At 45.3% G+C, this 27,007-nt stretch overlaps 1 protein-coding gene across 4 annotated transcripts in view; it reads right to left on the bottom strand.

The window, feature by feature from the left end:
- The window catches only part of CFAP91 (cilia and flagella associated protein 91), a 61,748-nt gene extending 40,355 nt beyond the window's left edge, over positions 1-21,393 (bottom strand). For 3 of the 4 annotated variants that reach the window (XM_090057042.1, XM_090057050.1, XM_090057067.1), the window contains exons 1-10: positions 21,248-21,393; positions 21,052-21,128; positions 13,516-13,673; positions 10,884-10,967; positions 7,755-7,811; positions 5,448-5,629; positions 4,229-4,406; positions 3,575-3,732; positions 3,147-3,329; positions 2,874-3,016 (exon numbers count right to left, since the gene is read on the bottom strand). In XM_090057042.1, coding sequence (XP_089913168.1) covers positions 2,874-3,016; positions 3,147-3,329; positions 3,575-3,732; positions 4,229-4,406; positions 5,448-5,629; positions 7,755-7,811; positions 10,884-10,967; positions 13,516-13,673; positions 21,052-21,128; positions 21,248-21,365 — 1,338 coding nt within the window. In that variant the 5' untranslated portion in view covers positions 21,366-21,393. Of the gene's footprint in view, positions 1-2,873; positions 3,017-3,146; positions 3,330-3,574; positions 3,733-4,228; positions 4,407-5,447; positions 5,630-7,754; positions 7,812-10,883; positions 10,968-13,515; positions 13,674-21,051; positions 21,129-21,247 lie in introns of those variants that run through there. The other variant, XM_090057059.1, reaches the window with a different exon arrangement.
- Between the last annotated feature and the right edge of the window lie 5,614 nt (positions 21,394-27,007).

Below are 27,007 nucleotides of genomic sequence, written 5' to 3'. Positions count from 1 at the left end.
AGGCCCAGCTTGACAAAGTCTTGGCTGGAATGACCTAGCTGGGGATGGTCCTGCTTTGAGCAGGGGGTCAGACTAGATGACCTCCTGAAGTCCCCTCCAACCCTAATTTTCTGTGATTCTATGATACTTCATAATGCAACTGTAATCTATTTAATAGCATAGTGATTGCAGCAAACAGCAAACAAGTAACAAGCTGTCAAACAGTCGCTATTAGAAGCCTCAAAATGGCACTGTCAGCTGCATGAGCATTGTGTATGATAAGTTTGGGTTAGTGCATAGCCATTTTTTCAATCCTAAATTGATACACTTAGGTGAAGTATACTGTAATGGGGTATCATGAAAGAGGCATCCTGAAGGGAAAACTGTACATGCTGTTTACTATATATATATGCCCCTCTCCAATAACACATTTCAATATCATTCTCTTGAAGTGATTTCATTGAACTTTACAGATGAGGTCTGAAGACAGAATAATAGAAAGCTTCCTATGATCATATCTCATTAAATCTCACAATGTGAAATATAAGTTTCATCTCACAATGAGACAGATAAGTTTCATTGAGGACTGCCTAGCACCTTCTTAGAGAGCAGTAAGTAGTAGGACAAGTAAAGTGGTCTAAAGTAAGTAGTAGGTCAAGAGGCCCCTGGAATACATGGTCTGCTCCCCCCTCGTCCCTCCTTGGTTGTTGGCATGAAGTGGAGTAAGGAAGTGTGGTGCATGATAGCTCAGCAAGAAGTGGCAAAGGAGATCCTCAGAGTGAGCAGGGTTTGGTTGTCTCTGGGTCTGGCCCAGCTGTCTCCACAGAGCACTGCTGTTAACCTGGTACTTGGCATCCTCTTCTGCCAACTTCTTTGTTTGATTGTGTGGTGATTCTGCCACAGAGGCCTCCCTCAGGCAGGCTAAACAGGAAGTGGCTGCAGTCAGCTTCTTTGGTAGCAGAAGAAGAGGGGTTTCTGATCATTTTCTAGTAGAGCCCCACTAAAGGCCAAACAATGGCCCAGTAATGCTTCGAACCAAATAAGCTCAACATTAGGATAAAAGGGATCCCTTTTGGATAGCTTGGTGTTCTTGTTGCTCTGAGAAGTCTGTCAAAGCCATCCTGTGGGCATTGAGGGGTATGACCAGCTTGCCTTGATATAGGTCCCATGTCTGCTTTTCTGCAAGCTTTACTGTGAAACTGTGCCCTTTAACTGCCAAAAAGACTTTTTGGGCATATTTAGTGCAGTAAATGACTTGTCTTTCCTGGAAAAATAATGATGCCAGGCAAGAGAAGCAAACAGGCATAAATCCATGGAGCTCCACTGAAAGTAAATGAAGTCATACCGATCTATAGCAGAGGACACCTAAACTGCTGTATCTATTACTGCTTCCTTTCTTTATCTGGTTCTTTCAGATAATGACAAGGATAAATTATACTTTGATCAGCTCACTCTGGGACCTACTTGTGATCCATGACTGCAGTTTGGGATCCTCTGCTGTAGCCTACCAAAGCCATGTGAAATCATTTAGACAGACAATGAAATGCTGAGATTGACATTTTGGCTAAAAACCATGGGTTAATATCTAATATGAAACTCTGCCATCTGAGCAGGGCTGCACATAATCAAGACTCTGATTTTATGCAAGTAGAAACATCCTCAAATAAGAGAGTCCATTATCACCCACAAGAACACTGGCTCAGCACTGACTGGAAGAAAGAACTCTCTAGCACTTCCTAAAATCTGAAATCTTCAGAGGGAAACTCTCTTTTCAAGCAGCGACCAGATACAACACTGAATTTCCTAAAATTTGATAATTGGCTTTGAGATTATTTTAAAGCAGGATTTCAGTTTTATTTTAAAATGCTTTAAAGACAGCTACCCCCTTCTGTAAATGGATTATTCCGCTACATTAAAACACAGGAACACCTGTATATACAACGGGAATGACTAAATATTTCTCATCAGTTAGGTCAGAAGAAAATACAAATGAAAAGCTAACAAAGTTTTATATATAAATTTTTGGGGATATGTTATCCAATAACCATACAGCTGATTTAAAAAATAATACAAGCTAATAACTATATCATTAGATGAATACCTTATAACTCATCTCATTTGGATTGTTCCTTGCTCCAACTGTTATGTAAAGAGGGTATTTGCTTCCACATTAGTCATTTACATTGCATGTGTAGACATCTTATTTGCAAGAACAACTGTGATTGATTTATATATGTGCATTTTGTGTATGCAATAGTTTTTTAGTCTTGAAAATCAAATGCTAGTTGTCCAAACACCTAGGTAAATAGCAGCAACCTGTTCTGATCTAGTTCAGATAAACAGTGTTGTCTAACCAATGCTTTGATGCAGATGTATAGGATTTTAAAATGTATAATCCCAATTTAGTTTAATTTTTAATTATTGAGATTTTAACCAGTAAGATTGCCATATGTAAATTAAAAAGGGAAGGCAAAAGAAAATAGGCAAAGAAAGGAGGAAAACTGATGATTTACATCAGAGATCCCAACATCTTTTCATATAGCAACAGCAAAAAGAGAAGGAGAAAATATAGAGGATCAGGGAAGGATTAGAGTGGGTACCAAAAACCAATCCCCTTCTACGAAACTAGAAGCTTTTCCACAGAGCCAAAGCAAAAGAGAGAACACTGAGTCAGAAGGAAGATGAGTTGGGCTCAGAGTAGTACTGATTATGTCAAACGACAACTTGCAAGTTCATTAGTTAATGCTCTCTCCCTGCAGCTAGTCTTATTTCTGGTTTTATATGATGGCCATTTAGGAAGTGAAATTGGGGTATTTCTTCCCAATAGCATTTCTGTGCAAGGTATGGTTCAAATCTGAAAGGAATCTTATGTGTTACCAGTTGCAGCACTATACCTGGTGAACCTGTGACAGCTCCATCTCTAGCCTTGCTGATCGCTTGATAAACCCATCCTTAGTGGTTGTGACCTTGGGTTGTGGAACTTTGGTCTGGAGCTGGGTGATGGAGTCTGGGAGAGATGCCTCCAGCTCAAGTAATCCTAGGAAAGGTGGAATAGGAATAGGGGTGCAGCGGGAGGAAGGGAGGGAGAGAGACTTGAACTTTAGTGTAGGCTTAGGTTAATATTTAAATAAATGTTTCCTAATGTGAAACTTCTGAAGATTCCTTACCCTCATAGGTGTTAAGAAAGTAGCTTTTTACCACAAAACGTTCAGAGTGGTTATCTGGAAAATAACCAATTCTGGACAGAGGCCCATAAGGCTGTGATGCAAAATTAGAGTAGTCCTTGATGATGTCTCGTCTCTCCAGCTTCCCCTCCACATTCTTCCCCTTGGCCACCAGCCTCCTGATGGCTGAAAAATAATTGTAGCCATGAGTGGTGCTCTGACAGTCACGGTCCTGAAAGAGTCACATCCTAAGGAATTTGGTCAGGCTTCTATTTCTCTAGGACAGAATACAGCCTACAGAACAAAGGTTGCTCAGGCAGGCCCAAACCGCAGATGTGCCCTCATGTTGAACACCAAGTTGCAGCCTTATGACAATGGAATGGCGCAGTCTGAAAATGAAGTCCCAGCCTCCTGTTTTCCTCCCAGTTTACCTTTGACATGCTCGTGTTGAATTCTTTTCACACTCTCTTCTTTGGCTTTCTGACGGTTAAACCAATGAGCATCCAAGCGGCTGACATCCACCTCATTCTGCTTCTCCTCTCGCTGCTTCAGCAACTTTTTTAAGATTTCAAGTCGGAGTTCTTGCAATCTTCAAAAGAGTGAAAGGCAAGGTCTAAACTGTAGTGCTCTACAGAGCTCCCTGGCACCATTGCCATAGCTAAACCCAACAGGTCATTGACCCAATTCTTAAATGTGGCCAGACTGCAAACCTAGCATATGTAGTCTTTTCTAAAAGAGAGTTTCACTGGTGAAAGATGTTAGGTAATAGTCTCTTACATCAAATAAAATTCACAACCCCAGATCAATTGCTTTGATTTCAGCATGCAGCCTCCATGCTCACTCAATGTGATGTCCTCCAAAAACAGTAAGAGGGAGCCATCTGTGTGGAGGGCTTTTCAGTTGGATAGAGTAATTAGATTCTAATTACCAAGGTGATGAGCACCTTTTGTGACTAATAAGTTGGGCAAACTTGAATTGGTGACCTAAAGACAGGGGTCTCTGGCCTTCTCCCAAACCTTTAGCTATCTGATTCCAACTCCATTTGGTTTCCTTACACCAACAGCATGCACAACTTTAGCTCCTACTTTTCTATTTCCTGTTCTCGGAAGGCCCACTCCTTCCTCTCCATGTCATCCATCATCTTCCTCCTCTTCACAACTTGTGAGGCATCATTCAGTGGTGGAAGAGTTGACTCCCAGACACGTTTCTCCCGGGCACGTTCAATCATCTCCACTTCAGCTAGTCCTGCTGGAAGGCCCCGGCCTTTCAGAGAGAAGAAGCAGCATTTCTTTAGGAAGACTACAGATCAGGATGATATTCATCGCTACTGTGCTAAGATATTACAGTGATGGATATAAGAGTGGGTAGTAAATACAAACAGAACAGTTAGAGCAGTAGTTCCCAACCTTTTTAGACTCAAGGCACCCCTCTTCAGACTCAAGGCAGCCCCCAGAAAATGCCAGCTTTTCCCTTGGAGAATGCCACTTGTTTTTTGACTACAGAAAAATAACAGCAATTTTTTTGTTGCAAACAATGCAGAAACGCCACAACACCACAGGTCAGAAGGTTTTTAATAGTATGAATTCCTATTTGAAACCTTTGAGTTTATCTTCTGAATCATGTTTATACACCCAAGCATGCTAACATTGCATGGCACCCTGTGGCACCCTTGAAAGGATCTCAGTACACCCCATGTTGCTGCAACACCCTGGTTGAGAAGCACTGACTTTGGAACATGGAAGTAAATACTTCTGAGGCTGCCATCTCCCTGCGCTTTTAAAATGTGGTAAAGACTGGCCTCTGCAGTTGCTACAGTGATATTAAAAGAGGTGTACTCATTTCTCCTACTCCAGGACATAAGGTGGTCACCAGCCAGGGGGTGGATCAGAAAGGCATTTCCTTTCCACAGAATCACGCAGTATATTACAATGCATTTGAGGACCAGCTCCTTCCTCTGAAACATCTACCATGGTAAGCAGTGGGACACTGGTTTTTGTTGGCTCACTAGCATAGGAGTTTTTATATCCCAAATTTCTAACTTGAAGCAGTGGAAGAAATAATTTTATTTACAATACATACTGCCTTTTGAATGAAAACACTTTACAAAGTGCCTCACAGGAGCTCTATTAGGTAAGCCACGTATCCATTTTAAATATGGATAAAATTATGTGTCCCAAGAAAACAGCAAGGAAACGTCAAAGCTGGGAAAAAACTGAAACCATATACCAATTTGGAAACATCCTTCTGCAGTTCTCAGAGTGCATCAGTGCTATTATAACCATGTTTCTTTGTTTTCCAACTCACCCCAAGTAAGAGTTGCAAGTGTCAGCAGTTCTGGGATTGAACCTTGAGGAACTATATATTCTGGGGAGTAGGGGTCAGTCTGAGCTTCACCATCCCGATAATCTGTCTGTGTCCCTACAGTTCGTGATATGGGATACTGTTGTCTAGCACTGATGGAAGATGAGTGAACATATGGATCTGTCCTGTTGAAAAAGAAAAAAAATGCATGTTGTATAAACTGCTGTATTTTATTATTTTTCTTTAATTTATAAAATGCACTAGTTACAAATAGGATTTTCCAAGGTGCTCTGCCTCCGTTTAAGGCTGATTCCACTCAAATGAGCTCCAGTGATTTCATTGAGAACAGAGTTAGCCCACTGCTGAGCACCTCAGAAAAGTCTCTCTCTAGGTGAGCAAACCACGGGCCTTCTGCAGTAGACAGCTTATATTATTACATGTAAGCCTCCAGTACACCTGCATCTGAGAGCACTGCATTTCATGATTCAAGATCCTAGTGCAGTCCAATGTAAATAGCTGCATCTTGATGGCAGTCTGAGCCAGACTCTATGGTTAAGTTAATTATGTGAGTTTCATGCAAGACGTTCAGCACAAGCTGCACTGCTTTTCCACTGACTTCAATGAGAGTTCAAAATGAATGAGTTGGAAGGAGCAGTAGTAAAACACCTAACAGAAGCAAGTAATATAAAGCAGGACTGCGGTAACTTAACACCTTTGCTATCCTGTAATAGCGAACTCTGCCCCAGTCACTTTAAGGGGGAAAGACTGAGGAGCCACGTAACAACAGGACAGCAGGAGCATGAGACTTATTTGAGCTAGGGGGAAAGATGTGTGCATGGTGGAGGAGTCAGGTGACCAGAAGAAAGGTGCCCAGAGGAACATAAGCTTAGCTCCCAAGTCGGAGAAGGCAGTCAGAGGGACATAAGCTCAGCTCCCAAGTGGGAGCAGGCAGTCTGGCCCTGTACTCTGCAGGGAATACTCGAATGAGAGAGAGAAAGAGAGAGATGGAAGGAGACAGCTGAGAGGGGAGTCTGAAGAATTTGGGGATAATGAGCTAGAGTGGGGATTGATTTTAGCTAAAAGCAGTTTGTTGGTGCCTTAGTTTATGTTTATAACTGCAGGCCCGGGTTGTGGCTACAGGGGAGGTTCAGAGGTCATGCAGTAGGGTGCTAAGAGACTACTGTGTATTAAGCCCTATAAAAGGGTGTAGGTTGTAGCCATGTTGGTCTAAGGACATAGGCAGACAAGGTTCTTTGGATAAATCTGTCTAATAAAAGATACTGGATTTACCTTAAGCCCTGTATAAGGCAGTAATGCAGAGAGCTGGGGCCAGGGAGCCTAAGCCTGAGACAGTGGGCCAAGGCTGAGGGTCTCAGCAAGAGAAAAGGAGCCAGTAAGAAGGCCAAGGCTTAGATGAAGGGCTTTGTGCCCAAGGGACAGAGAGTGTGGATGGGACTGGGAAGTCCCATGAAAAATGATGACAGAGTGACACCTATGAGGCATGGGTGGTTGGAGTCCATGATTAATTAATGTCGCTAAGGTGAGTTGGCCCTATCCATGCCCTCAGGCACTAACAGGGCGTAATCAGCTTTGCCACATGTAAATCCAGGAGGCAAAAGCACAGGGACTGAGATAAGTTTCTCAAGTGAAACACTATTTTCATCAAGGCAGGTAGGACACTGAGAAAGTTACTCTGAAGAGCTGAGACCAGTTATTTTGCCACTAAGGGCCATTGCAGCCACTGTCGGGGCTTGTCCTGTCACACACCCCAGTGCTCCCTGGAAAATATTCAACTAACTCAAGTTGAAGCAATTTTCAGTGACTTTACTGGGAGCGGTGCCCACTGGACAACACATTTAAATTTGACCCCCATAAAAACTGGATCATGCTAATTTAAGAATACTGTATTGCAAATGATGTAAGAATGTAACATAAGGTATTTGACAAGAAACAATAAAACAACTCAAAGTCTGACTGTATCAGAGACCTTTCCTCTATGACTCACTCTTGGCTTTCTTTTTAATGCTTCTTGATCACAACATATTCAAGGCACACAGATATCTGATCCCCAGTCATGTAGTGCTGCTTACATATCCCAAACAATGTCAAAACCTACCTGTAGGAATTTATGCCTAAGTTACTCCTTCAGTGATTTCATGGTGGTGGACAGATTCTTTCCACTATTTTAATGAGCTCACCCTATTGCTTCTCTGTTAAAAATATCTTTTTTTTTTTCTGTAATAAAGTTGAACATCATTTATGGCTATAAAAATCCATTGTAACAGTGCTCCTCTGGAGCTCACTACTTACTTTGCCATTGCATAAATAACATTTAGTGGAAATGACTGACTGAAAGGGATGTAAGGCCTGGAAAGAGAGAAAACACATTTAAGACAACAGCCACAGGAATAACATACATAATAACAGAATATTACAGCTTAGCAGAACTGGATCACTCAATGGTAAAAAATGGTCTAGCTCCATTTATTTCATTGGAATTATGTTGATTTTCAGCAGCTGGGGATTTGTCCCTGAGTGTTTAAAAATACTTACAAAATAGCAGTTCTTGCAAGTTTAATGAGCTTGTGTAACTATGTCATCAGCAATATGTGAGAACTCTTGTTCTGAGTGGGAAAACGTGTTCTAGTTTCTCATTCAGAGAGACCAGTTCTCTCATTTCACTTAACTCTAAGGCCCAGCTTCATTGATTTTTAAGGGAATTAACACTGATTACACTCTAGTAAGAAAAAGAGAATCAAGATCAAGAAGGTTAATGGCTTAGTTCATTGATACGTCAGGATTTAGAATGAGGATAAAGGCTGTTTGGCTGAAAAATAAGTTTGGACCTTTATCTGGTCCTGGTTTAAAGTTCTTTTCTTCTCCATCATACTTATTCTGCTAAAACAATCCTCAAGTTGAAAACCTTCACAGAGAACTTGATATCAAGGAAAAGATCTAGCCCAGCATTTATGATTCTATAGCTATTTTCTGGTTTGCTGTGACATTCAGGGTTGCTTATAAACATCTTCCCTTCCTTGCTCACATGGTCTCTCTCTCCTTTCTTTTATAGTTGAAGAAGTTACCATAGGTGTTTTCAGTCTTTCATTTCTGTCTGGTCATACTGTGCTGCTACTCTGTGATTCACACTTGTAGGCTTTACTAGCCCAAATTCACCAGCTTTCTAGAACACATCTAAAACATATGGTCCATAGACTAGATTTGGTCCTCAGAGCTGCTGAATATAGCCCATGGGGCTCCTGCCAGGCCAGGTAATATGGGAGAAGGCTAGCGGAAGACGGGGCCTTTTGCAGAATTCAAGGTTCCAGGGCTGCTTTGGACATGGTTGTCGACAGCAGGGGGATGAGTGAAGGCTATGAAAATACAACCCTGCTCACCCTGTGGCCACTTGGCATTCTGCTCTTTGCACACAGCTGTTTGAACCACTGTCATCACTGATTCTTCTACCGCCATCACTGCTAGTGGCCCCCCACCAGCTCTGCCACAGCTGCTGCTGGCCCCACTGCCTCCTCCGCTGTGATCCAGCCCAGACCACAGGGTGAGTTTGATACCCCTGGTCTAGAGTTAGAAACTAATATTTTAATGTAGTTGGAAAACAAAATTCCAAGCTTCTTTTAGCTGGTAGAAAAATGTCTTGAGTGCCAGAAGCTCTTAAGATAGCAGCTGCTAAAATTGTGTGGCACTTCAAACTGGAGTTGAAAAGCATCACAGTAATCACATGATGTTACTATTGGTTGAGGTTACTACTGACTATGTTCTCAATTCCTTGTATATGTTTGGGTTTTCTAAAGCTTAAACAAATCCTGGCATGAACCCCAACAACATCAATCACCTTTTAAGATAAGCCATGCTTTAGATTTATCTAATTTGATGTTTCCTTCTTTACATGACTATAGTTTCTGAAGTACTTTGAAAATGAAAGGTGCTAAAAGTCCAAAGTATTATTATTAATTTCTTGTTTAGGTACAAGTTATAGGAATTGTTGTCATCCAAATAACAATGTGTCTGGCTACCAAGTTTCTTTAGTAGCCTCTGAAAGACAATGAAAAGTTTATTTTAACCTTGTGGCAGTGGATAAGTTGGTCTATGTCTTTAAACTGCTAACGTAACTAAATGTCTTTGATTCATTTAGACAATAGGATTTAACAAGGGCCAGGTTTGCTAACAGCCTTAAAACTAGTACCCTGAAGTGAATGGTGTTGCGTTTGCCAACGCTAGCAGTAAATTTATCCCAGGGTACCTCTAGACTAGGATGCATTCGGTATGTCATGAGATAACTGCTGGCTCAAACTCTATCCCATGTTTTTAGCTTAATGACAAACTGCAGAGTAATTCTTGGGGGTACTGAGTTTTTGCAAGATGGAACATTTGTCTGGTGAAAAATGTATCTGATATTCCTGGTGCTTTTCTCACCAGTAGGTACTGGAAATTTAAAAATCATAGAGCAGTAGGGCTAGAAGGGACCCTGTCCAACTTGTTAGCAAAACTACACAGGCAATCTCAAGTACAACCACAAGCACAACCACCCTAGCCTGCCACAGGTAAAGCAAGGGGACCATGGTAGCAAATGCCCTGCTGCAGCGATGTTGTTAAATCATCTGGTATATTTAAAAAATTCTAATGTAGCTTAGCAGAAGGCAGGATAGATTTGCACCTCTAGACAAGTGGTTTTCAACCTGTGGTCCAACCTGTGGTCACCCCTGGGGGTCCACAGACTGCGTCTAAGGGGGTCCACGAATGGTGACTGTAATTAATCAAAAGTATATGAATACCCACACTTATAATTCAGAGGGTTCACACCTCCATTTGAAATTTCCAAAGCGATCCACACCTCAACATTTTTTAGGGGTCTGCAAATGAAAAAAAGGTTGAAAACCACTGATCTAGACTAGGTGATGGCAGTGTATTTGATAAGCAGGGATGTGTACAGTGTTCCTGTCAGATAAGGAAAGACAGAGAGAAACACGTGCCCTGAACTCCCAGTGAGGGTAATCAGTTTCGCTTAAAACTCTCTCCATTGGCTTGGACCATATCCTTCCCCTTCATGCAAAAGAGTCTCATAACCTTGACCCTCTCTGAGCAACTGCTGAGCAGAGAATAGCTGCTGCATTTGGCTATACAACATCTAACTCCTTCTTTGAAAGCTTTTTGAGATACGTGGAATGTAAAAAGTGTTGTGATGTTCGACTTGACTGGTGTAGGAAATCCACATACTAATGATCAAAGAAGTGATGCTTAAGGACTTCACACTTTCAGCAATCTCAAAGCTAAGCAAGGGCTAGATTCCAACTTCTATAGTATTAGTGTAAAATTCAGACTAATTCCACAGATGTGTCTGGAGTTATATCAGTGTAAAATAGGGACTGGCTGAAATTGGAATTTGGCAGATTCATATACAATAGTTACTCATTCACTCCTCACCGTTCAAAGTATTTGTAGCGATTCCTTCCAGTAACTTCAGGATCTTCATAAACTATCTGAGGAATCTGAAGAGAAGGCTGAAATCTATAGATCAAAACATAGGTTTCATTAATGTAACTTATATTTTAATGGAGTATACTCAGAAATGTTCTGTTTTTTCTATGCTTCATTATTATCATTATTATTTCACTATGTGCTTGCACAGCTAAAACGTAATCATTTCAGATTCCATAATGAAGTAGCAGACAAGCCTCCAACTGCATAAGTAACACCAATATTATGAATGTATGTAAGTTATTCCATAGTCTCAGGCACAGTATGGCAGCTCTATATGTAATGGAAACTTCATATTGTGCACAGACAAAGTCATTCATATATTACCTTTTTTAAAAACTTTTTTTTGGTCAAATTGGCCTGGAAATATTTCCCCAATGGAGATTACCCATTCAAAATTTCCTGGGATTTAAAGTTCAACTTCTTTTACTTCTATGGGAGTCTATGCATGCAGGTACACAAAAGAGTCTGAATACTTTTGATCAGCCAAAATTTTAGGGAAGAGATACAATGAAGGAAGGGAGAGATTTACCTTCACTAAAAATAGAGCTAGAGCTTTTCTTCAGACACAGAAATGACAGACTCTCAAGCCTTCACTCTAGGTCCTTTAACAGTGAAGAAAAATTAGGCCGACTGTAGGGATGGGTTTAAGGAGTGTGCTAGCTGGAACATATCCCTTGTAAACACAGCCTCTCTTTGCTGTTTTCACACCTTGAAGGAATCAACACTGAGTCTGAAGTAGAAAATTAGATACTCTGCTTCCCTCCTGACCTCTTAGAGGTTGCCTTTGATGCACCAAGTTCAAGAACACATAGGATTTATTGGTCACTGTAACAGGCAGGGAGTAGGGAGTCTTCTATCTAGTGAAAGTTGACCGCTAGTTTTACTACTTGGTGGAATTCAATCATTTCCCTGCCTTCTCTCTGAACCTTTTCAACCTCCTGAAGGAGAATGACAGCCCTAGGAAAACTTCATACCATGTTCCTTGAGAAAATTGTTCCATACATCCCACAACTCCAAACATGTAGTCATGTTTTGACTACACCTAAGTATGGCTACTTACGAGAAGCCTGAATCTAATTTAATATAAAATGGAATCAAATGCTGCTGCCCTAATTTTGAAAAGGACAGTATAGTTTGCAGGTGCACAGATATCAGTATGTAATGTAGTTTAACAGCTTGCATAGAAAAGAATTGCTAAGTCCTGTGATGTTTTGTCTCTAAGGACCTTGCATGGTATGACCCTGAGCCTCATGGTATAACTTGGTGACCTCAGTTCAGCCAGCCACTGCCCTGCACACTGTACAGAGTCTGATGCTTCATTAATCCTTTCTGATGTACCTTCTACTATGTTGTAAAGATAGTTTAAAATAACACCTTCCTAGCAACTGGCCCAATGTCCTGAGTCAAGAGTCAGCCTTATAATCTGAAGTATTTTCCTGGCTCTGACTAACCTTTAATTGTATCTGCAGTTCAAATGAGTCAGCTGGGCTGAGCTCTGTTACCATCACCTGGGACTTTACCTGTCAGAGTGCTGCTCCATCCAGATGGATTCTTATTTCCTTCAGTACAGGTGGGCATTTAATTTAGTGATCTGACTTTATTAGCATAAGCCACTCATCCCATCAAAGTACAATTATAGCCATAACAGGGACTGGGTAAAATACTACATGGATATTGCTCCTTCTGTGCCCTTGAAGTATACCTGCTGGCTTTGCTGATTATAAACAAGCATTTAATGCTGTTAGCCCTGCGGTGCCAACACAGCCAGTGGCAAGCAACCTGGGTAACATACTGTCTTCTGTGTCAGCAATGCTTATTCAGAGCCAGTCAAAACTTGGTGACTGACACAAGATTTTAAAAAATTATTTTGCAAACATTTTGAAATGCTGAAATTTAGAGGGGAAAAAATCATGTTTTTGTTTGCTACCCAGGGAACTGTATCACATAAACAGGTCAGAGTCTAAAAGTGATTTATTGATTAGTTTTATGTACCAAGTAAAACTGAAAACAATCGGTTCTGCTATGAGCAACTGTCCTGAATAGAACTACAGGGAAACTCAGGACCAGTAAATAAGTGAAAAAACTTACATACATGCTGAAGTACTTTGGCCAAGTAAGATTTTAATTGGACATACTGCAAAATAGAGTTCCACAGGTCAATTTGTCTGTTTGAAGAAGGCCCTACCCATGTCTGGTCTGTCTAGAACCTTGGTAGGAACAGCAAGGAAAACATAACCTGTCTCAGCCTTTGATGAGGAGTGCAGGGGAAAAGACTACTGCTGAAGTAACTCAGGCCTGGATCATTGAGGCCTTGATCTCTTCCACTGTCCACAACAGCTTGAAATAAATCTGCTTTGGTTTACTCACGAGCAGTGCAGAGCAGATATGACAGGGCTGAAGAAATATATAATGGTTTCACTCTAAGAAGCTGATGGGCAGCCATTTTCTATAACAGCTGCCATCTCAGAATCAATTTCAAGGGCAAACAGCCAGGAGCAAATTGCAGCTTCCTAACCTGTATTGTACATTTTATGCATCCTATTTAAAAAAAAAAATCCAACTAGAGAACACTTACACAGTCAGCTGCTGAAGAGCCTCCAGGCGCTGCTGAGCCCTCCCTCTCCATCTTTGGTCAATAAATGGTGGCACAGGATCTTTTCCCTCAAAGCGTAGATTGTACCCAGGATAATGGATCAGGCTGCTAAACATGGTTTTAAATATCGGCACATTCCTCTAGTGTTAATGTAGAGACAAAGTGGGGATAGGCAGTTACTTAGTAATTCCTCATGGCAATAAGGTATTTGTATATATACAGAAACAATATGGCACAAACAGTATACAGAACAAGGAGGGCAATAAACTTGGGTTTTAGGGATGGAGACATTCTGTCTATAAGACATGTTTCCCTAGATGTGAAGCACATTAGGCAAGCTGCAGTGAACATGAATAGAACTCCTGTGGCTTATCTACACTGCCATGATGCTAGATTCTGGCAGAGGGAGGGAGGGAGAAGAAGCAAGGCTTGTGTACAAACCATGCCCATGCTCCATCAACTCAAGTCTTCAGGCATGCTCCAACCAAACACAGAGTTTGCTAGCTGAAGCAGCTCTCAGCTTGTCTCCAATGGCTGCTCTCAGGTGTGCTGGAAACCAAGGGCTCAAGATTGGCCAGAAGGGTGAGACTACAGCAGCTTCACTTTCCATTTTGGAGCCTGCCCTCGACTCAGGTGGGCAAATTCTGGGCAGGATGTCCTCAAGCTCTCTGGGTGCTGTAACCTGGCTTGTTTATAAGAATCAGATTTAATTAAAAAATACCCATACAAAAACCTAAGGACTTGTCTACATGGAGGAGTTACTGCACATTAAACTACAGCATGAAATACACTGCACTAGTTACTCTGCATTTACTCCCTTACTGCATGCTAAGTATGTCCACAAACTGTGAGATCGCATATTTTGTAAGTGGAGTGAGTTATTCTGCAAACAAACATTCCTAGTGGGCACTAAGGGTGGTCCCATAGGGAGTTAGTCAACACTGTTACTTATTCCATTATTCATCAAAGCATGCATTAAAGGCATTAAAGGAGAGAAAGTATTGTGTTGTGAAGATCTGTAGTTTTCTGAGTGACGGTTCATTTTGGGAAGAAGCTTTTACTGACAGATGTTAAGATAGATGAGGACTCCATTTTCAAAAGTTCTGGGAACAATCAGCTAAAGGTATTTGAACCATATTCATTTTCTTAAATGGCATAGCCCAAGAATTCAAAATTGGCTTGTTCTCTATTGTACACTTGATACTTCAGTGTACCTTATTCAGATGCCCAGAGCTGTTGAGAAGCATGCACTAAAGAAATGAAAAGGAAAAAATAAATGAGATGGGGGGAACATGGAATTTGTTTGCCTAAAAGGAGTCTGGATGAGAAGGGGAGACTTTCATAGAATTGGTACACTTTAGAAATGGAAATAATCTAAAACTGGGTCTTGTTTTTTTCATATTAGAAAGGATATGGTCTGCACAGGTTAGACAACAAGGTGTTCATGCACTAGGGTCCCTTCTAGATATCTGAAGTCTGCTGGCTATTGTCAGGGAACTGTTTATATACTTGGTTTACACATTAAGAGCCCTCAGAGCTAAGGGCACCAGAAAGATTTTTTGGGGGTGTTTCTATGCCCTTGGCTACTTGCACAGAAGGGGCACAATACAAGTACCTGTCACAGCAGGATCTGAGCTTGGTATAACCCAGGGGTGGGCAAAATACAGCCCATAGGCTGGATCCAGCCCGTGAGGCCATTCTATCCGGCCTGTGGGGCCCCTAAAAAAATTTAGAAAATTAATATCGATCTGCCCTTGGTTCCTGTCAAAAATGACAGGAACCAAGGGCAGTAGGACCCAGGGGAAAACCAGAGGGCTCCAACAACAGCAGGGCCTGCCTGGCCCTGCCCCCCAGCCAGGAGCCCCAGTGGGGGCTTTTGGCCTGGGACCACATGGCTGCCCCACACTGGAACCGCCACCCTGCACTGCAGCCACTCACAGCCTGCCTGGGGCTGCCTGTCCCTGCTCCAGACAGCCCCGCATGGACTGTGAGTGTCTGCAGCAGGGAGCACAGGCCATGGGGCAGGGGAGGGGCTGCTTTCCCCCCTCCCCCCATGCTCAGCTTTTCCCTGGGCTCCTTCCCTGCTCCTTCCCGGTGCAGAGGAAAGTACCCCATGGCCAGCGCTACTTGCTGCAGCTGCTCGCAGCCTGGGTCAGGCTGTCCTGAGCAAGCACAGGCAGTCCCAGGCAGGCTGCGAGTGGCTGAAGCGTGGGACACTGGGCACAGGGTGGGCAAGGGGCCACTTCTCCCTGCCACGCTCAGCACCACCTTGTAACCCAGCCCCATTGCCATCCTGGGCCCCGTGCTGGCTCCAGCCTTGCCCATTGGGGCTGTGCACAGTGACAGCAGCTGTGGCCCCCCTGCTTGCCTCACCAGGCAGTGTTTGCCACTGCTGCCTCTGGGCTGCCCAGTGCGCAAGCTCTGGGCAGGCGGCAGCAGCCAACACTGCTTGGCGTGGCAAGCCAGGGGGCCGCAGCAGCTGCCGCCACATGCAGCCTCAATGGGTGAGCCCGGAGCTGGTGCAGGGCCAGGCTGGCAGCAGGGCAGGGTTACAAGCTGGTGCTGAGTGCAGGTAAAAGCAGACCCTTGTGTGCCCCGCACTGTAGCCGCTTACAGCCTGCATGGGGCTGTCTGTGCCTGCTCCAGATGGCCCCGTGTGGGCTGCAAGCACCTGCAGCAGGGAGCACTGGCCACGGAGCAGGTGAGGGGCCACTTTACCCTGTGCTCAGCACCAGCTTATTCCCTGCCAGCGAGCAGGGGGTCGGGGCTGTGCGCTGCCTCCGGCCTGTACCACAGGGCTGGCGGGGGGCACTGGGAGTGACTGGGCGGGGTGCCACCAGGAGCATGGGGCCCGCACCCGTGTCCCAGGGTTAGTGCCAGTGGGGGCCCAGGCAGAGTGGCAGGAGCATGGGGTCCCAGCCAGCAGGGGCTCAATGGAGCTGGGCCAGCTCCCCACTCTCCCTATTGGTGCAGCTCAGCCTGGCTCCACAGAGCCCTGCCAGCCTGTGCCCCGCTTTGGGACTTTGGTCCCAAGATAGTGACCAGGGGGCAGGGCATCTATCAAGGGGCAGGGCTACCCATGTGGCCCTCGACAGCCTGCCAAAACTGGGTAAGTGGCCCTCTGCCTGAAATAATTGCCCGCTCCTGATTTATTCTGTCTAGCCTCAAGTGATATGCAGTTGCCGTGCTACAGGGAACTAAGTGACCCTGCATGAATTGCTTACGCCCAGACCATAAGACGCAGTTTGATATTTAACGTTCCTTTAGGATTTGCAGTGAAACCAACGTAAGGGAATTCATTGTAGTATAAATCTTTAGCAGAGTTTTAGAATAGCAGTTCTCAACCTTTTTACCTCACGTCCCACCAACCATTTTGTCAAAAATCCCTGATCCCACCATGATAAAAACAAAACCCCACAAAATTGCACTGTTTGAGATATCTGTTGATTAAGCTATATGACGTGAAAACAACTGATTTTTTCAGTCGGGCAATGAGTTGATGTCCCACCTACACGACCTTCATATCCCACCAGTTGAGAGAGACTGTTTTGGAGGACATCCAAAAGTTTCAGATGATCAGGGTTCAGGATAAGTAGGATAGTGGCAATCCATGAAACTTGCTTTCAGAAGCTTTATTAGCTCCACTACTGAAATGTTGCATAGAGGATGTCAGCTTACATTAACAAGACTGCACTCCAGAGAACAGAATCCTGCTAGCAGGCTCATTCAGGGTCCTTCCTAAACCCAGAAGGACAAAATCAAAAAGACTTTTTTGACATCTTATTCCTTGTATAATTGCAACATATCCCCTCCTTTTTGGCATTCTAACTGGATGGCAAATATTGTTAGCCATGTTAGTCTAACACCAAGGAGAAGACAGGGTAGATTTGTACCTTACAGACATACAAACTGTGTGTGTATACATACATACATACATATATACATATGTATGTATGTATATAGCACAAGCTTTCTTGGACTGAAGCTCACTTCATCAGATGCTGTCATTCACTTAGCATCTGGTGAAGTTTTAGCCCACAAAAGTTTGTGATATAGATAATATACTGTAACAGGGGCCAAGCCCTGTTACTGTAAGTAAGGCTAGGAAGTACAGGTAGAAAGCTGCAGAGCAGCTAGATAGTGGACAGCTGGCAGCTAATTAGATAATGGCCTGCTGGGATGGCCTCAGCTCAGAAGGAGGCGGATACAGGGGTTATATAATCCCTGTACCTGAGGCAGAGATAGCAGTCTGACTTGGACAGAGTTGGAGGAAGTAGCTTATAGCTGGGAGCTCTGTAGGGAATTGGAGACTGACCCTGACTGCATTAATTGAAGGAGCTCCCTGTGCATGAAGTATAGAAGTAGTACCGCAGACTGGTGAGGCAACTGAGTAGCCCCCTGGAGCCAGCAAGATTAGGAAGGAGTCTGGGGAAGGTTTTTAGAAAGGCTCCCCAGTTGCAGTGTAACTATAGTTGAGTATTGCTCATTGCATTTTGTGAGCTGTGAAGCATGGGAGTGGCTGAAGGAGAGAAAAGGGGGCCACTGAAGATGCCCCAGAAGGGTCTAGTTTACTGCTGGATTGGCAGTAAGCCAAGCAAATGGTGAGTAGCAAATGGTGAAGAGGCTGTCAGTGCCCCAAGGGATTGGGTAAAAGTGCAAGAACCCTGAAAGACTATGCAGAGCAGGACACCCAAGACTGCACTGTGGTTCTCGGAGCTACACTCCCAGTACATCACTCCCAGTATCTACATATGCACTTAACTTTGCAGCAGTCCTAACTTGCCATAGTGTAAAGCCTCACAGTCTACACGTGTGATGCTATTACACAGCAGCAACCTAATTTTTGTTGCCATAAGATAGTCAGGGACAGTACTATCTTACAGTGGTGAAAATACCTGCCTAAATGCACATGTAAATACTGAGCTGGGTATAAATTATGCCTTATTAACCCAGGCAGCAGGGGGCCAGACCCTGCTTACTGCCAAGGCACAAGGCTCTCCTCTTTGGGCACGCTTGTGCCCCAGTCAGCTCCTCTGCTGTCTGACACTGTGACCTGAAGCCTGGAGATGTCCCCTGAGACTGCTGCCAGCCTAAGGCTGTTTCCCCCCCTACTCAAACTGCTGTGGTCCTAGGCATATGTGAAGATGCAGCTTGAAGGAGCAGCTGACTCCAGCGCAAACTGTGCCTGAGTTTATTGAGGTACGCTAACTGCAGATGTAGATGTGTCCCCAGAGTATAAGAACATCAAAAGTATGGCAGGTGAGGACAAACACGAGTATCCAGGGATACGAGTATAAGCAACAGGATTAGAGTGGCCACAAGGCGGTGCAACTTCTGCTGCTAGCAGTGAATCCCATTACATAGATATGTATCTTAGGCTATAACAGGGGTGGGCAAAATGTGGCCTAGGGGCTGGATGTGGCCTGCCAGGCCATTCTATCTGGCTCACGGTGCCCCTAAAAAATTAGAAAATTAATATTTATCTGCCTCTGGATGCCTATCATGCAGCCCTCCATGGCTTGCCAAAACTCAGTAATTAGCCCTCCGCCCGAAATAATTGCCCATCCCTGGGCTATAAGGTTCAAATCTACCCTGCCTTCTACTTTCATATAAGAAACTGCAGCTCATGTAGGTGTATCTATATTAGCTTTAAACTAGTTTGGTCAAGTATTGAAAGCAGTGTGCCTATGGAGGCACATAGCTCAGAGGGAGCTAACAAAGATATCTACAAGGGTGTTTTGCACAACCCTGTGCTGCCATAAGCTGCCCTACTATTGGGGCCCACCTGACTCATTTAAAACTATCTCAAGTATTGTCCTATTTTGATAAGTCAATCTCCTTCCCCTGCTCCCTGCAGAAGAATCAGACTTGGAGTTGATCTATGCACATAAAGTTGATCTATGTTTGGGGGGCCCCTGATAATCCTAACATTTGCACTCACAATATTTTAGTGCATGCAATAGAAAGGCCAGATCTCTCTTTCCTCTCCCTTGCCCCTGCCACCTAGTAATTTTTTCTTTTAATATTGTTAGTGTATTTAACCCTTCGGATCTTTTCCTTGGTTATTTCTGTCTTTTGTGGGATTATGTGAGAGCAAGAACAGTGCAAGGTCTTTATCTGTAGTTATTGACTTATTTCTGGAGACAAAAGCTGTTCGGAGCATTTTGTCTTCTAAAAGTGAGCCTGGAAACATGGAGTTGATTACTAGTTGGAACAGTGTGATATGTCTACAAGTGCTGAAGCAACTTTTTTCCCTTCACTTGCACCTAATAATATGTCACTTAAGGAGCTGGAGATGGACAAAGAACTCTTTGCTTCCCAGCTGCTAGTGCAGTCAGCCCAGGCTCATGAGAAGTAAGGATGAACTCTGCCACTAACGGGTGGGCACAAGGACAAGAACCACACAAGAAGGACACGTGTGACCAGACTCTGGAACAGACTCCCAGGGTACATGCATGCACCACCCCTGCTGGAGATCTTTAAAAGCAGACTGAATGTACACCTCACTGGGGTTATTTGACCCCAGTCGTCTTTCCTGCTCAGAGCAGGGGGGCTGGACCCAATGATCTCATGAGGTTCCTTCCAGCCCTAAACTTCTGTGAACCCTAGCTCAGTGGCTTGCACTGATGGAGGGAAAAGGCTTGGGGTTGAGACTGCTCAAGGATAATGAAAGGGGATATCTGTGTCTCTCTCTTTCAACATAATAGCAGCTTTCAGCTACCTGCAGGGCAGGTCCAAAGAGGATGGAGCTGGACTGTTTTCAGTGGTCAGATGACAGAACAAGGAGCAATGGACTCAAGTTGCAGCAAGGGAAGTTTAGGTTGGATATTAGGACAAATTTTCTCACTAAGAGGGTGGTGAAGCACTGGCATGGGTTACCCAGAAAGGTGGTGGAAGCTCTGTGCTTGGAGGGTTTTAAGGCCCGCCTTGACAGAGCCTTGGCTGGGATGATCTAGTCAGGGCTGGTCCTGCTCTCATGGGGGGTTGGGAGGGACCTCAGGAGGTCATCTAGTCCAACCCTCATTTTCTACAATTCTATCACTAAATGAAGTTCACAAATAAGTTTTCCTAAGGGGCAGGTTATTCTGTAACTGTCTCCATCCTTGAAAGTTTTTAAGTCCTGGCTAGACAAAGCGGTGGCTGGGATGATCTAGTTGAGGCTGGTCCTGCCTTGAGCAGGGGGCTAGACTAGAGCAGTGGCCCTCAATCTTTTTTGGTACTAGGACCCATTCATAAACACTGGTGGCCTGAGCCCCCAGTATGGGGGGCCCCAAGCAGCTGCCCACAGGCTGGAGCTCTGCCTCCTAAAAGGAGAAGCCCCGGTTTCCCATGCTTTTGTCCTATAAAGCAGAGTCCATTTTCAAAGTGTGTTCCTGACCCTTCGGTATACTCTTGCAACCCACTTTGGGTGGGAGCCCGGGGCGAGGAGCACTGCATTACAGGCGCGTCTGCCGTCCCTTCCCGCCCCGTTTCTAGAGGCCGGGCGGGAGGGCGGTGTCCGGCGGGGGCGGCTCCTACCAGTTGGGCATAGCCGAGGCGGGCCCGCCCGGCGGCCTTGGCGTGGTCCCTCTCGCTGGACAACGTATGCACGGGGTCTGCAACAAAAGGAGGTGGTGCTGAGGGGCAGGCCCGGACGCCCGGCCCCCCCTGCCCCCGCCGGTTCCCCCCCGCCGCACGCGGCGGGCCCGACGGCTGGCTGTCTTGGCGCCGCTACCGTAGAGGAAGTCGAAGGCGCGGGCGGGCGCCATGGCCGGGCGGGCGCGGGCGCTGCCCGGCCCCGGCACCGTCTGGGTCACCGCGAAGCTCATCGTGGTGTCAGGCCGCGTCGCCATGGCAACTGCGCCGCCGGGCTCGGGGGCGGGGTTGGAGGCTCCGTCCCCACCCCTACAGCGCTTCCTCCCAGCCAATCAGCTCGCCGCCACTTGCAAGCCCCGCCCCTCCCGTGTTCAGCCCCGCCCCCCAGCCAGGCTTGGGGGTGGGGGGCGGGGAGAGGTAAAGAGGTGGGATCCCTGGGTTGGCGGGGAGAGCCAATCAGTTCGTCCCTACCCCGCCCTCTCCTCAGTGCCCTTCCCCCACTGCACTCTTGCTCCCCCATCCATGTAGACGTTCCCCCGCCCCACCTAATCTAACCCCCCTCCACTCTCCAGCCCCCGACACGCACTGCTGTACCCTCTCCTCAGCCCTGTGTTTCCTTCCTTTCCCCCCCAATATATTAAACTGAGGGTTTCCTTGTCCTCCTACAGCTGGGTGACACAGAACTAGCAAGGAGGGTGGGCAGCCTCAAGTGCAGCTCTAGGAGCCCCCTGGGGACCAGGGTTTGGGGCAGACTCTAAACCCAGCTCCTGTCCTTTTTGTGCCCATTCCCTCCAGCAGCAGGTGTCCAGACCAAAACAGCTACCAAATACTTGGCCTGGGATAAGTTTCCCTCCCTGTAGCAGAACAAGGTATCCCAGCCCTACCCATGGGGTGCACTGGCAGAGAGCACAGGACGGCCACCTGCTTTCCCCATGCTGTGCCAACGCACAGTATTGTGGCAGCATTTTATCACCCAGCCCCAACTGGGCAAGAAAATTATGAGGAGGGTGCTGTGACACCAGCTGGGGGTGTGAACCATGGGAGGCAATGTGGCTGTTCTCTTTGGGGACTGGTTTGCAATGGAAGGATCGCTCGTTTCTCGCACTCACATCCTCCTTGTAGATCTGCCCAGGCTATGGCATTGTTTCTTAGCCTTCAGGTTGTCAAGCTCTTATTAAAGGACAAAACTAGTGCTCTCCCTCCATCCCCATTCCTTGCCCTTATATGCATGCCCCTTAATGTAAAAGTATATGGCTCTGAGAAGCCTGTATAATGGATGTGCATGGGTGTTTTGAGGTTGACGGAGTATATTTGACTGGATTTTTTTGATCCTTTGTCTGATTTCAGCAAAGTAACTTCTCTGCGCTGCCATCTACCTGCTGTAAAATGGAGACTGTACATTTTACCTGCTTTGGAGAAGAACCTTGCGTGTTTTGAATGGTGATGAAAGTCCTGCAGATTCTTGGATGAAACAGGGTAGATTAGGACAAATGATTACAGATAAATGCCTTGAAGTCCCCAAGGCAGACAAGGTTCTTTGGGTAAATGTAATATCTTTTATTAGACCTTAGATTTATTAGCCCTTTTTATTAGACCTTTCTTTACCCAAAGAACCTTGTCTCCCTGTGTCTTTTGACCAACAGGGCTACAACCAACAACCTTGAAGTCCACAAGCTAGCCATCTTTTGAAATCCCCGTCCTTTTACTATTACATAAGTGGCAACAGTGACAGAGTGCTGGTGTGCATGTGGTACAAAGGTTTTTAATCGCTGAAGAGGAGAAAGTTGTTATCAGACAAAGAACCCAACATCACAGGCACGTGCCTTTATGCTTTGCAAGAGGTAAAACATGTAGATGGTGAGTAAGCTGGAGCTGAATGCTTCACTGGGAACTTGCAGGAACTCAAAAGTGCTCTGTGGATATAAAACAGAGCAGATTGCAGTAATCTCTTCTAATATGAATGGGCAATTCATGGAGACTACAACTCACAGCATGCAGGTGCCCCTCCACAGAAACTCCTTATAGGCCAGTTAGCACAGAGCAGAGGACTTGGTTCTTTTTTCTGTTTAATTTTGATGGTTGCAGAGCCACATGATGCTCTACAAGTCTTCAGGCACATGCCAATCTAATTTCCAGTCACAAAATTCTTCAATAAATTGCCAGTTAGGAACCTATAGGCCAGGCACAAAAATTAATAATAACAATAAAATAAGCCACCCCACACACAGATCAACAATATTTATTTCTCCCTATTTCTGCTATACATGTATCTGTTTCCTGCCTTCAGCAGGAAATGATGACTTGTCTCTTTCAGAACATCCTCAGGTCACATAACAGGTAGGGCCAACCAGCTGATGGGAGATCCTGAGAGCCCAGTGTCTGGGCCAAATACACCACCTTGACTCATAGCGCCATTTGAGCTGCAGGCTGGTATAAAAGGAGAGTGAATTGTAAAGATCCATGGGTTACACTTGCCCAACTTTGAATACATTTTAAACGCTTAACTGTTGCAGTAGCATTGGAAGGTGCTTCTATGTGTTGCTCATCTGCAGGTTAAGCAAGTATACTATTAATTCTATAGTTAATATAGAATTATGTTACAGTGAAGGCATGAATTGACACAGTTTTTATCAACTGAGTGTTGTTTGTGTGCCACCAAACACATTTCTAGTCCTCAAGAACAACAGCAAACCTTTTACTACAGGTAGAGTAAACTTCCCAGGAATACAGCAGTCCCAAAAGGTCTTAAAAGCCAAAGAACTTGGAAGAACTGAGGCCTGTTCACTGATGAAGTACATGGGAGTCATAACGTGGCTTCACCTGTGCCAACCTGTGAAGGCATCTCAGTATATTTGTAGAGTATAGTGGTTGTTTGTGCATTGCTGACAATGTGTGGGGCTCAGACAAAAGACAGAGTATTGTGTGGTGCCTATTCTGAGGAGGTCACAGGCAATAAAGTCCTTTTTTAAATTCTGCAATATGCATCTACCTCTGTCTGGGTTAGCAGCTGAACAGCAGACTTAGTGGCATTACTTCCAGTCTACAATAGACTACAGAAATAAAAGCCCTTCCTGTTTGCCAGGAAAGACGACATAAATAAATTTCTGAGTTTGCTCCTCTAGGACTATGAGTCAAGGCAATGGAAACTGTCCTACTGACAGCAGGATAGGCTAGGAGCCAGGTAGATACAGGATGATGGGGCAGCTACAAAAACAGAGATACTTTTGAAATGCAGTAGGACCCCAGATGACCTGTCTATAGGTGAATGTTCTGTACAGAAGTGAAGATGGACTAAAATGCTTGAACTTCTTTCTTTTGGTTTGTATTCTCCCCCCATCCCCTGTTTATAGTTTTGCTGGGGGAAACTCTGTGAGCCACCGCTCTGGAGAAGGATGAGTCTTGGGAGAAACCCGAGAAGGCTGAATGATGCTTGGTTGCTGTTGCTCTGGATGCTGTTACTTTAGAGCAGTGGGAGGCCAGCCTTTTTGTCAGATGGGTCTGAAATTATCCCCGCACCCTCCAAAAATGCCACTTCAGTCCCCTTCCCCTGCTGGATCTGCTGCTCTTCCTTCTGCTTCCTACCCTATCTGTCCTGCTGGTGCCTGTCCCCTTCCCAATCTGCCGCATGCCACACATGCTGTAGGTTGGCCTCCCCTGGTTTAGAAGACTGATGCTCTGAAAAGGTAACACTATGGTGTGACCTGCTCAGAGAGCTCAACTTGACCATACTAGGCAGTTGAAAAGCTGTGTAATGTTTTAAACATGTGCTGTGGAATGGGGGTACCATGGCACTTCAGCCAAAGCAGTTCAACCCCTTAAAAATATAGGTTTCCCTCACTTTATGCTGTACAGGTGTTCCTGGAAAATGGTGCATAACTTGAATTTGCATAAAGAGAACCCACTTTACAATGTAACAAATAGGAATATGTTCCAAGACCTTGACGGTACTGACCCCCAGACCCATTTCTACCACTTTTACAAGACAATTTTGTTACTCACCAACAGCAGACAGTACACACAAGCACGGGGTGGTGATGAATGTTTAGCTGGTGTGAAGAGAGGGTGGTGAAGGCTTCACTGATGGACCAGGGAGAGGGGTAGGAGATAAGCTAGCCAGCCCCTTAGAAGCCATAATGAGGATAGCAACTACAGAAACATGTGTTGCAGACAGTAAGTGAGGAGTACAGATCCACACAGCAGACCAGTGGTGACACGTAGGGGGTGCATGGTGGTGCACCCCCTGTCAGGCCACACTCTCTGTTTAGGTGATGGGCGGGGGGCAGGCAGGAGCGGGGCCTCCAGCAAAAACGGCTGTGCCACTTCTGGAAGAGGCCGCAGGACTTCTGGAAGTGGCGCAGCTGCTTTTTGGTGAGTGAGATTGGCCACAAGGAGACCCCCCGAGTCAGCACAATCAGCCCCCCCCCCATCATTGACTGGTGTTGGGGTGCACGTGTCCTCCCCCACCCAAATCAAGAAGTACCAGTCGTCCATGCAGGAGACTATATTTTGGTGCAACCTTTTTTCTGAACAGTTCTACTACCCCAACTTTTGGAGCAGGGACTTAAAATGTAGCATAGCAGGTGGATTTCCTCATCGGGGATGTCTTTTCTGGGTCTGTGAGAACTGACCGGGGCATGGCCAAATTATAAGTCTTTTTAAAAATAGTTGTTGGCACATTCTCAGTGGAGACTTTATTTTTAAACAGCTGAAACCTCCAAATCTGTCTCTTTGCAGCTAATGGTGCTGGCTAGAGTAGGCAAGCGTCATCCTCATAAAGCAACTGAGCACGCTCCAGCCCAGGACTGCAAAAACTTTTGGATTTCTCTATAATGATTGCTCTAGGATGGGGCTGATCACAGGATATTTCAGTATGCCTCTCCTGTGTTCTGTGAAATGGGGGAAATGGATCATGTGTCATGATAGTGGATGATCATGGATCATTTACCGGGGGGGGCACTATGTTTGGACATGGCTGGGGGGAGAGAAAAGCTTGACCTAGTTGAACAAGAACCAGTGTGGGTGTATACTTAAGGGTGGGGGGGGGCAAGGGAACAGTAGTTGGGGAGAGAAAGAGGCAGGTCTGATAAGGAGCTGATGTGCTGGAGAGATCAGGGACTGACTGGACAAAGAGATAACTGGAACCAGACCTGCGGAGGTGTCTGAGGGTGGAAGATTAGGACTGGTAGCCAGGGCTTGGGTGGGGAGGTAAATCAGATTAGATAAGAAACCATTCATGAAGAGCTGGGAGTAGCTGGGCAAGGAGAGGGAGACTGGGACCAATCCTAGAGTCTGGGTTGTGGGGAAGGGAATAGACAGAACAGGGAAAGGGACAAGTAGGAATGGGTGGAGTGAAAGAAGTCAAGCTCCAGGAAAAGAGGCTGAAAGGTCTGGGCCCACTGCCCTGTGGAACTGAAATGGAACCTGAGTCCGTTGGAATCAGATGTTTTTAAGTCTTCCCAGAGGCACTGGGTTTTGGCCACAGACAAGGCTGTGGACTTTGACGGGGTATTGGGACCAAAGCTTGAGGTTCCTGGCTAGAGGGTCTTGCCCCTCCACTCAGAGTCAAACTGATCACCATATTTGGGGTCAGGAAGGAATTTTATCCTACAGTCAGATTTATATGGACTGTGGGGGGTTTTGCCTTCCTCTGTAGTAAGGGTGGGGTGGGGGTGGTTCTCAACCTGGGACCTCCAAAGTATATATTGACAATATTTTTTAGATGTAGGACATTGGCTGCTGTGCTTCCCCTCCTTTGCCTGTGGCAGGTTGGGGTGTTATGTCTGTGTTGTGCCAGGTTTGAGGATAATCTTGTATAGAGTTTAGATTATGGTTTGATTGGGATGGTTTGGATGGGGATGATCCTGCCTCAGGCAGGGAGTTGGACTGGATGATCTCTGGA

This window comes from Crocodylus siamensis, chromosome 1 (genome assembly GCF_052110815.1).
Source record: "Crocodylus siamensis isolate JL-2025a chromosome 1, ASM5211081v1, whole genome shotgun sequence".
NCBI classification, from domain to species: Eukaryota; Metazoa; Chordata; order Crocodylia; family Crocodylidae; genus Crocodylus; species Crocodylus siamensis.
This window is presented reverse-complemented; position numbering and strand designations above follow the sequence as displayed.